We start from the raw sequence: 10,350 nt of genomic DNA on the forward strand, positions 1-10,350 counted from the left end.
AATGGTTGTAGAGATAGCCCAGGAAATTATAGACCAGTGGGTCTTACTTCAGTGGTTGGTAAGTTGATGGAAAAGATCCTGAGAGGCAGGATTTATGAACATTTGGAGAAGCATAATATGATTAGAAATAGTCAGCATGGCTTTGTCAAAGGCAGGTCATGCCTTACGAGCCTGATTGAATTTTTTGAGGATGTATCTAAATACATTGATGAAGGAGAGCAGTAGATGTAGTGTATATGGATTTTAGCAAGGCATTTGATAAGGTACCCCATGCAAGGCTTATTGAGAAAGTAAGGAGGCATGGGATCCAAGGGGACATTGCTTTGTGGGTTCAGAACTGGCTTGCCCACAGAATGCAAAGACTGGTTGTAGATAGGTCATATTCTGCATGGAGGTCAGTGACCAGTAGTGTGCCTCAGGGATCTATTCTGGGACCCCTTCTTTTTGTGTTTTTTATAAATGGCCTGGATGAAGAAGTGGAGGGATGTGTTAGTAAATTTGCTGATGACACGAAGGTTGGGGATGTTGTGTATAGTGTGGAGGGCTATCAGAGGTTACAGCTAGACATCGATAGGATGTAAAACTGGGCTGAGAAGTGGCAGATGGAGTTCAAACCAGATAAGTGTGAGGTGGTTCATTTTGGTAGGTCAAATATGATGGTTGAATATAGTATTAATGGTAAGACTCTTGACAGTGTGGAGGATCAGAGGGATCTTGGGGTCCAAGTCCGTAGGACACTCAGAGCTCTGTGGTTAAAAAGGCATACAGTGCAATGGTCTTCATCAACCGTGGGATTGAGTTTAAGAGCTGAGAGGTAATGTTGCAGCTATATAGGACTCTGGTCAGACCCCACTTGGAGTACTGTGCTCAGTTCTGGTCACCTCAGTACAGGAAGGATGTGGAAGCTATAGAAAAGGTGCAGAGGAGATTTACAAGGATGTTGCCTGGATTGGGGAGCATGCCTTATGAGTATAGGTTGAGTGAACTGAGCCTTTTCTCCTTGGAGCGACAGAGGATGAGAGGTGACCTGATAGAGGTGTATAAGATGATGAGAGGCATTGATCGTATGGATAGTCAGAGGCTTTTTCCCCAGGGCTGAAATGGCTAACATGAGAGGGCACAGTTTTAAGGTGCTTGGAAATAGGTACAGAGGAGATATCAGGGGTAAGATTTTACGCAGAGAGTGGTGAGTGCATGGAATGGGTTGCCAGCAACAGCGGTGGAAGCGGATACAATAGGGTCTTTTAAGAGACTCCTGGATAGATACATGGAGCTTACAAAAATAGAGGGCTATGGGTAACCCTAGGTAGTTTCTAAAATTCAACACAGCATTTTGGGCCGAAGGGCCTGTATTGTGCTGTAGGTTTCCTATGTTTCTATGTACGTTTCTTTGTTAATCAAAAACTCATCAAACTCCACTTTAAATATATCCATTAACTTGGCTTCCACAGCTATCTGTGGCAATGGCTTGCATAGATTCACCATCCTGTGGCTAAAGAAGTGTCTCCTCATCTGTGCATCTCTATTCTGAGGCTGTGCCTTTTGGTCCTAGACTCTCCCACTATAGAAACATCCTCTCCACAACCACTCTTTCAAGTCTTTTCAATATTTGATAGGTTTCGATGAGATCCGCTACTCATTTTTCTGAACATCAGTGAGTACAGTCCCAGAGCCATCAAACACTCTTCATATGTTAATCCTTTTCATTCCCGTGAACCTCCTCTGAACCCTCTGCAATGCCAGCACATCCTTTCTCAAATATGGGGGCCCAAAATGCCTTACAATACTAGTCAAAATAACGGTGTGCATTTGTAAATAGGATTTGTACGTATTTTTTATGTTTTAATAATCATGCCCTTAATAAAGTTTACTTCTTTCTCTCTGTCCCACTTGGCTGGATTTGCTTCTTTCTTACAGGTAAAAGTTGAAAATCATTACGACTTCCAGGATATAGCGAGTGTCGTGGCCCTCGCGAAAACCTATGCAACCACAGAACCTTACATTGATTCCAAGTACGACATCAGAATTCAAAAGATTGGGAACAATTATAAAGCATACATGTAAGGATCTGACATTCTATCTAGTGCAGAAAAGCTGACAGAGCCAGGCAGTCAGATGCAGGGAGAATATTTCTCTTGGACGGGAGTTTTGGAACTAGGAGTTACAGTCACAGGATACTGGATAAGGCATTTAGTGCTGGGATGAAGAGTATCTTCACTGAGAGGGAGGAGAACTTGCGTAAGTCTGTGGAGATCAAGCAACTGAACATAACTAAGAAGGAGGTGGATGGGCTTCAAGACATCAAGTACTATGGAGTAAAAGCAGGAAGGAAGAATAGGAGGAATAATACATTATAGTTTTAAAAATATTTGAATTATTGAAATGGTTGTACTTCGAGAATATATACCAATTTAAATCTGGGGTCTTCTACATTAATGAGGGAAAGCATATTGATAGAATAGTGTTATCTTTCCTACAAGGACCAGACTCACTGGCTATTGTAGAACGGGTTCTTTTACCTTGTCTTTAATCGTGATGGTTAAGTTAACTTGTTTCCAAAGCAACCCTCTCAGCCAATATTTTGAAGGAAATTTCAAAAGAGCCAGTATTATCCGAACCTCTTCACTTACTTCATCTTGCTTATATAATTAAACTTCACTAGCTGCAAGTAACAAAAAAGGAATGCATTCACGAGCTGTTTTTGAAAAGACCCTGACCTCCAGGTATCAGATAACCAACCAGTGACAAAGAAAGGATGAAAAAATTGATGAATGAGTTTCTGGATGGGAATTTGGGCCCTTCTGAAATCCTTCTTTTGCACAAGGAGGCTCATCTTTGCACATACCTAAAGTGTATCTCTTGCAAAGCTGTATGCTTTAGGTATCTGACTGCTTAATACACAAATGGCTATTTAGAAAGATTACTTGACATTTTCTTAGATTTCTAAAATGTAACAGGATTATGAGAACATTTGGAAATGGGCCAAATCTTTCCACACCTGAGACAAGTTTAACGTCATCTTTAGCTGTTTCAAATTCCAGTGTGCACCTGGCTGCTAAGCTGAGGAACATCCATTGACATTTTATTTTAGATTGTGAGGCAGAAAGTCCAATTTTGAGCCATTCTGCTGTTTTCTCTTTAGAGTCAGTGATAGAAATTTAGAATTAAAAAAAGAACCAACCAGTTAGTCATCTGCACAACAGGCAACTTGTTGCACAATGTACTGACTTAGACCATAAGATCATCAGATGTAGGCCATTCAGCCCATCGAGTCTGCTCCGCCATTCCATCACGGCTGATCTAGGAGATCTAGGCCTCATATGGAGCCAGTGATCATTAATGGAGAATGTGTGGAGCAGGTTAAGACCTACAAGTATCTGGGAGTACAGTTAGACGAGAAGCTAGACTGGACTGCCAACACAGATGCCTTGTGCAGGAAGGCACAGAGTCGACTGTACTTCCTAAGAAGGTTGGCGTCATTCAATGTCTGTAGTGAGATGCTGAAGATGTTCTATAGGTCAGTTGTGGAGAGTGCCCTCTTCTTTGTGGTGGCGTGTTGGGGAGGAAGCATTAAGAAGAGGGACGCCTCACGTCTTAATAAGCTGGTAAGGAAGGCGGGCTCTGTCGTGGGCAAAGTACTGGAGAGTTTAACATTGGTAGCTGAGCGAAGGGCGCTGAGTAGGCTACGGTCAATTATGGATAACTCTGAACATCCTCTACATAGCACCATCCAGAGACAGAGAAGCAGTTTCAGCGACAGGTTACTATCGATGCAATGCTCCTCAGGCAGGATGAAGAGGTCAATACTCCCCAATGCCATTAGGCTTTACAATTCTACCGCCAGGACTTAAGAACTTTTTAAAGCTATTATTAATGCTTTTTGAGATGGTGATTTAGATGCATATCATATTTTTTACTGAGTTAAGTATTGTATGTAATTAGTTTTGCTACAACAAGTGTATGGGACATTGGAAAAAAAGTTGAATTTCCCCATGGGGATGAATAAAGTATCTATCTATCTATCTATCTATGATCCAATTCTTCTAGTCATCCCAACTCCCCTGCCTTCTCCCCATACCCTTTGATGCCCTGGATAATCAAGAACTTGTTTCATTGGGACCACTGTGTGGCAGGAAGTTTAAACCTGAAATTCACATCATGGTGGATTTCTGGTTACAAATATGTCATATGTCACTATAGACAAGTGAGTGAGAGGTGAGTTATTTGCAGCTCTGCTAGTATCACTTTAATGCACTGTCTCAGGAGGATCACCAAGACAGCTCACATATGAGATTAGGAAAGGTTACGTCAAATGTGAGGTGAGAGCGAATTTGTCTTATAACCAACTTTTTTTGCAGCCTATTTTACTTTTGCCTCTCGCTCATGGCTGTAAGTGATTAAAAGTGATGTCCTCATTGTACATTTGCTTATTTTCAGGAGGACTTCAATTTCAGGAAACTGGAAAGCAAACACTGGCTCTGCTATGCTGGAACAAGTGGCCATGACAGAACGGTAAGAATTTAAACCACACAAATTCAGGCCAGGAAAATTCTGTGTACTGAGGACTTAGTATTGTACAAAATGTTAAAGAGCTAAACTCATGAGCAAAGCTTTTAGCAGATTTTTCCCTTGACTTATTTATTTAATGTAACCTCTGTTTTAACAAATATCTTCTACAAAGTCTGGTTAATAATGTTACTCGTTTTGAAAACAGGTCTTCATGAGCCCAGTTGACAATAGCCAAGCTCCACAGAGTCAGACATCACGATGCAGTGTGGGTTCCTGGTTTCATTTATCCCATTCCCTGTATTTTATTCTTGTTTTTATAGGGCATTTTCATATCATGCCCATCCAGTGAACCATACAGACTAATCACATTTAACTGAATTATTTGTAAGCTAAAAATGCACAATGTAAATGGAGCAGGTCAGAGCAGAAAGCTTGTAGCGCACATTGAATTCACTCAGCAAAGGAGAGGGGATTTGTCTCTTTTATTTTGATAACTTACCAATAAATAACAATGCCATTTTTACAGTGGGAGCTTCTAAATTGGCATTCTTCGGAACCCTAAAACAATTTTAACACAACACTAATGTGTAGATTTATTGTTTAAAGTGGCAGATTATCCTATTGTGTGAGTCACAGGTACCACTCCACCTCTCAAGTTGAACGCTCCCTTAAGTTTCCACAGAATACATTCTCCGTAGGGAACACAGCATTCCAGTCATATTGGAAGGCCGACTGAATGAGATCAGTTTTGAATTGGTAATCCGTCTGGTCAGATTATCTCAGCATGGAATTAGTGTGGAAACCCAGACTAGTGCCCAGAAACAGCCCTTTCAAACAAAGAAAAAATGCAGATACAACAACTTAAGTCTGCCCAAAATATTTTGTTGAAGAAACCCAGTGATTGATTCTGTGTGGCTGACAGATCCCTTGCCAGGATTGTCAATCCACCACGAGCCTTTGTGTGGGTTTAGGCACTCATGTTGAATGGAAATAACGTACGATGATTCTGTGATATTTAGCTTTGGTGAGTTAATATCTAGGAGCTGCCAGCCACAATTGATTCTCCTAATTTGATTTCACTAAGCACCTGTTGCAAAGCTTCCCAAGGGAAAATACAACAAACATAGGAACAAGGAACAACAGAAATTCCCAAAAGTGCTGGCAAGATTCCACCTGTGGGAATAGAGATTAAATTTCCTTTATGTAGAAGATGCTGAACACATTAGGAGAATGCAGGACTGTGGTGTATCCTTGGAACTGCTATTTCAATGGAAACTCTCTTTCAGCTATCGAACATGGGTGGATGCCTGTTCGGAGATGTTTGGTGGCCTGGACATCTGTGCAGTAAAAGCTGTGCATGGGAAAGATGGGAAGGATTACATCATTGAGGTTAGTGGGATGACACGCATCACGATGAATGTTGATTTTGGTAAATAGACATTTTCATCTTGTGTGGATCCATCTTCTGGCAGCTGGGTTCACAACCGAGTTACTAAAATGATGAATTGTTTCAACAATATACGAAGGAACTGCCATTTTAAGGTGGATCCAGTGGGCATCTAAGTTATAATTGAGGTTACACACTAATGGCTTATTTCACATAAGCTAATACTATTAATGAAGAACAACACTTCACTGACACTTTTTAATTTAATTTGTGGTTTTGTCAGGTTGGCTGTTGAGGATCACTCTTGTTTCCTCTTAGTTTGAATTTGAAGTGTGTCTACCTGTTCTGTGCATCCATAATATCTTAATGAATTCTAATGACAGCCTACAGTTATTAAAGTTATCAATAATGTTAATATTCTTTTCCCAGTCCAATCATGCCTGCTATCCTTAAAGAATCAGGCCAAAATAGCATTTTCCTGGTGCAGGGAATGCCCCAAAGCCACAAATCCTATTCTGACATGTGTCTTTCTAGTTTGTCTCTGGTGATGACCAGTAGTCCTTAAAAGAGATGGGTAGAGGCTTCTCAGAAACACAGAGAAAGCATTTTATTGGTGAGGCCAGAAGGGATGTAAAAATATGATTGGAGGCCTCATCCTGATCAGAGTTCTTACTCACATCAGTGTGAAAGCCATTGGACTTCTTATGTCTACCAGCAAACTACAGCTGCACTAAGAACTTAACTAAGACCAGGCCAATATGAGCAGCCTACTTGCTGCTTTAGATCTTTAAATAATTGTAGAGTCCAATTACTTGGCCTGATTCTACACCATTTAAGTTCTACATCTTATATTGAAATCTCCTGTACACACATCCCTTTCTGTTTCTTCATACAGTCAATTCCTGTGTTATGGCTGTTCGCATTATAGATATTTGTCTTTAAGGAATTCACAAATGACTACCCAAATATTTGAGATATGGAAATAAAATTCCCTCTCACAAAATCTGTGTGAAAGAAAGTAAATACAGTGCCTATAAAAATATTCACCTCCCTTTGATGTTTTCATGTTTTATTGTTTTACAACATTGAATCACAGTGGATTTAATTTGGCTGTTTTTGACACTGATCAACGGAAAAAAAGGATTCTTTGGTGTCAAAATAAAAACAGATCTCTACAAAGTGATCTAAATTAATTACAAATATGCAACACAATGCAAGTATTCACCCCCTTCAAGTCAGTATTTAGCAGATGCACCATCTGCAGTGATTACAGCTGTGAGTCTGTGTAGATTGGTCTCTATCAGCTTTGCACATCTGGACACTGCAATTTTCCCCCTTCTTCTTTACAAAACTGCTCAAGCTCTGTCAGTTTGCATGAGGATCATGAGTGAACAACCCTTTTCAAGTCCAGCCACACATTCTCAATTGGATTGAGGTCTGGACTCTGAGTTGGCCACACCAAGACATTAACTTTGTTGTTTTTAAGCCATTCCTCTGTAGCTTTGGCTTTATGCTTGGGGTCATTGTCTTACTGGAAAACAAATCATCTCCCAAGTTGCAGTTCTCTTGCAGACTGCATCAGGTTTTCTTCCAGGATTTCCCTGTATTTTGCTGCATTCATTTTACCCCCTACCTTCACAAGCCTTCCAGGGCCTGCTGCAGTGAAGCATCCCCACAGCATGATGCAGCTACCACCATGCTTCATGGTAGGGATGGTGTGTCTTTGATGACATATGGTGTTTGGCTTACGCTAAGCATAGTGTTTAGTCTGATGACCAATAAGTTCAATTTTGGTTTCATCGGACCATAGAACCTTCTTCCAGCTGACTTCAGAATCTCCCACATGCCTTCTGGCAAACTCTAGCCAGATTTCATGTGAGTTTTTTTCAACAGTGGCTTTCTCTTTGCCACTCTCCCATAAAGCTGTGACTGGTGAAGCACCCGGGCAACAGTTGTTGTATGTGCAGTCTCTCCCATCTCAGCCACTGAAGCTGCTAGCTCCTCCAGAGTTGTCATAGGTCTCTTGGTGGCCTCCCTCACTAGTCCCCTTCTTGCACGGTCACTCAGTTTTTGAGGTTGGCCTGCTCTAGGCAGATTTACAGCAGTGCCTTATTCTTTCCATTTTTTGATGATTGACTTAACTGTACTCCGAGGGATATTCAGTGACTTGGAAATGTTCTTGTATCAGTCTTGTGACCTGTGCTTTTCAATAACCTTTTCATAGAGTTTCTTGGAGTGTTCTTTTGTCTTCATGGTGTAGTTTTTGCTAGAATACTGACTCACAGCAGTTGGACCTTCCAGATACAGGTTTAGTTTTACTACAATTAGTTGAAACACCTTGAGTACACACAGGTCTCCAAAAACAGATCTCCATTTAACTAATTATGTGACTTCTAAACCCAGTTGGCTGCACCAGTGATGATTTGGTGTGTCATATTAATGGAGGGGGATGAATACTTATGCAATCGATTATTTTGTGTTTTATATTTGCAATTAATTTCGATCACTTTGTAGAGATCTGTTTTCACTTTGACACCAAAGAATCTTTTTCTGTTGATCAGTGACAAAAAAAGCCAAATTAAATCCATTGTGATTCAATGTTGTTAAACAATAAAGCATGAAAACTTCCGTGGGGGGTGGGGGTGAGTGAATACTTTTCATAGGGACTATACGTCAACATGAAATTTAATTTTTCAATCTGCATTTCTTGATGCAGCTTCATGGTATGGAAAATTTTAATACAGCCTATTTTCTAGGAAAACAAACCCTCCCCCTACCGTGATAGTTGAAAGTGTGGGGGGGGGGGGTATTGGGGGTTGTTCACTATGATCTGAGTTACCCCTCTTATGAAAGCATGAGGCTGTGTGAACTTGCACCAAGAGTTAGTTTGAAAATTATTAATTTTGTCAATGATTAGCCAGAGCTATTTGTTTTATGGCTTTTACTGGACTATATATTCCAGTTGTCCCTGAGCTTAAAGCTCATCATCTCCTTTATTTATTCTGAATTTTCTAACCAGTTCATATCCTTATTTGCCATGTTCCTCATTGTTCCACCAAGTTTTCGATAGCTGCACCACATCATGGTCCTCTGTATCAGCCTCTTCTGGTGACAGCTTTGTGCTGCGATCATTCGTGTATGGTGATACTATAATATGTCTAGTTCCTTGCATCCGTGTAGACGTCAAATGAGAACAGGTTTTGTCAATGATGCCCTGCAATGTGAAGCTCATTGTCAGATTAAATCAAAGTCTGTGCAACAAGAGGAGAAAATGGAAAAGTGCTGTGCAATGAATCTGTGGAATAACAGTGCTCCACAGTAAACAGTGAAACCTGACTGCCCCCCTGTGGCAGCATTACCAAACAACCAAAAAACTCAAACCATCCCTCTCTTGGTTATAGAACCCAGCCTTTTACCTTTGACAGAGGCTGATACTGTAATCAATTTGGATGTTATATGACTGTGGCAAAGAAGCAGATGAGGTTCTTGTTCCTGAATGCTTTCCACCTCCATCAGTGACATCCACCAAAGCTTTTCCACTGTTTGGTCAGTTGCTCTTCCTCATCTGAGACCTTTATGCTTGTAACTGAAGATAGTCTATTGCACTTACAATGTGAAGGGACACGGAGGGCTATAACCTGTTTGCCCAAGTAGTTCGGTAGTCATTTTGAGTATTCCATTTAGCACATCATTTTAGCTCAGTATTAAATGCCGTCTAATATTGCAGTGATGACATTTCTGCTAAACTCTTGGATGAGGAGGTAACATATTTTATACTGAACGTTGTTCCTGTGGGATTAAAGAGCGAGTCCTTTCTGGAGAAAGCTGGAAAAGACGAACTGCTGTTGAAAGTGGTTGCTGACTTCAATGCAAAAACAAACTGCATTTGTAGAAGTGCTACTGTTCTCTCTGGAATATGCCTATGATAATTTCTCTTAGTGTGTGAAAATGAAGTGTTAATCCAATGGCAAGGAAGTCTAGAGGACTGAGTTTAAGCTACACACACACACACACACACACACACACACACACACTCACTCACTCATGTGTACAGACACCTACTTGCACTCTAGCATGTCACATGCCACTACAAATTATACACTCTCTCTCTTCCCTATCCCACTTACCCAATCCCGTCTGTCTTCAGTAACTTTACCTAATTGCTTTCCTCCTCAGGACACCCCTCCTACCAACCCCTCTCTCGCTTCCTCTCACTGACCCCCTGCTCTCTTCCTCTCACCCCTCTCACTTTCTCTCCTCCGCCCTCCCTCGCGCTCCTGCTCACTCCTTTATCCTTTCCCTTGCTCCTCTCTGCTGTCTGACTCATTCTTCCTCTTTCCCACTAACTCTAACCACACCCCTGTTCATCATCCCCACCAAACTATCCCCTCATTCTTCAGTCACCATTCCTCTATTTCAGGGCTGCTCTCCCACACTACCGCCCTGGTTCCAGC

At 41.1% G+C, this 10,350-nt stretch overlaps 1 protein-coding gene across 2 annotated transcripts in view; it reads left to right on the forward strand.

The window, feature by feature from the left end:
- LOC140734814 (synapsin-3-like) overlaps nucleotides 1–10,350 on the forward strand; it is a 315,531-nt gene that overhangs the window by 282,939 nt on the left and 22,242 nt on the right. For both annotated transcript variants that reach the window (XM_073059372.1, XM_073059373.1), the window contains exons 8-10: nucleotides 1,918–2,060; nucleotides 4,438–4,512; nucleotides 5,796–5,898. In XM_073059372.1, the coding sequence (XP_072915473.1) occupies nucleotides 1,918–2,060; nucleotides 4,438–4,512; nucleotides 5,796–5,898 (321 nt within the window). The remainder of the gene's footprint in view (nucleotides 1–1,917; nucleotides 2,061–4,437; nucleotides 4,513–5,795; nucleotides 5,899–10,350) is intronic.

The sequence above is a fragment of the Hemitrygon akajei genome, chromosome 10, assembly GCF_048418815.1.
Source record: "Hemitrygon akajei chromosome 10, sHemAka1.3, whole genome shotgun sequence".
Classification (NCBI taxonomy): Eukaryota; Metazoa; Chordata; class Chondrichthyes; order Myliobatiformes; family Dasyatidae; genus Hemitrygon; species Hemitrygon akajei.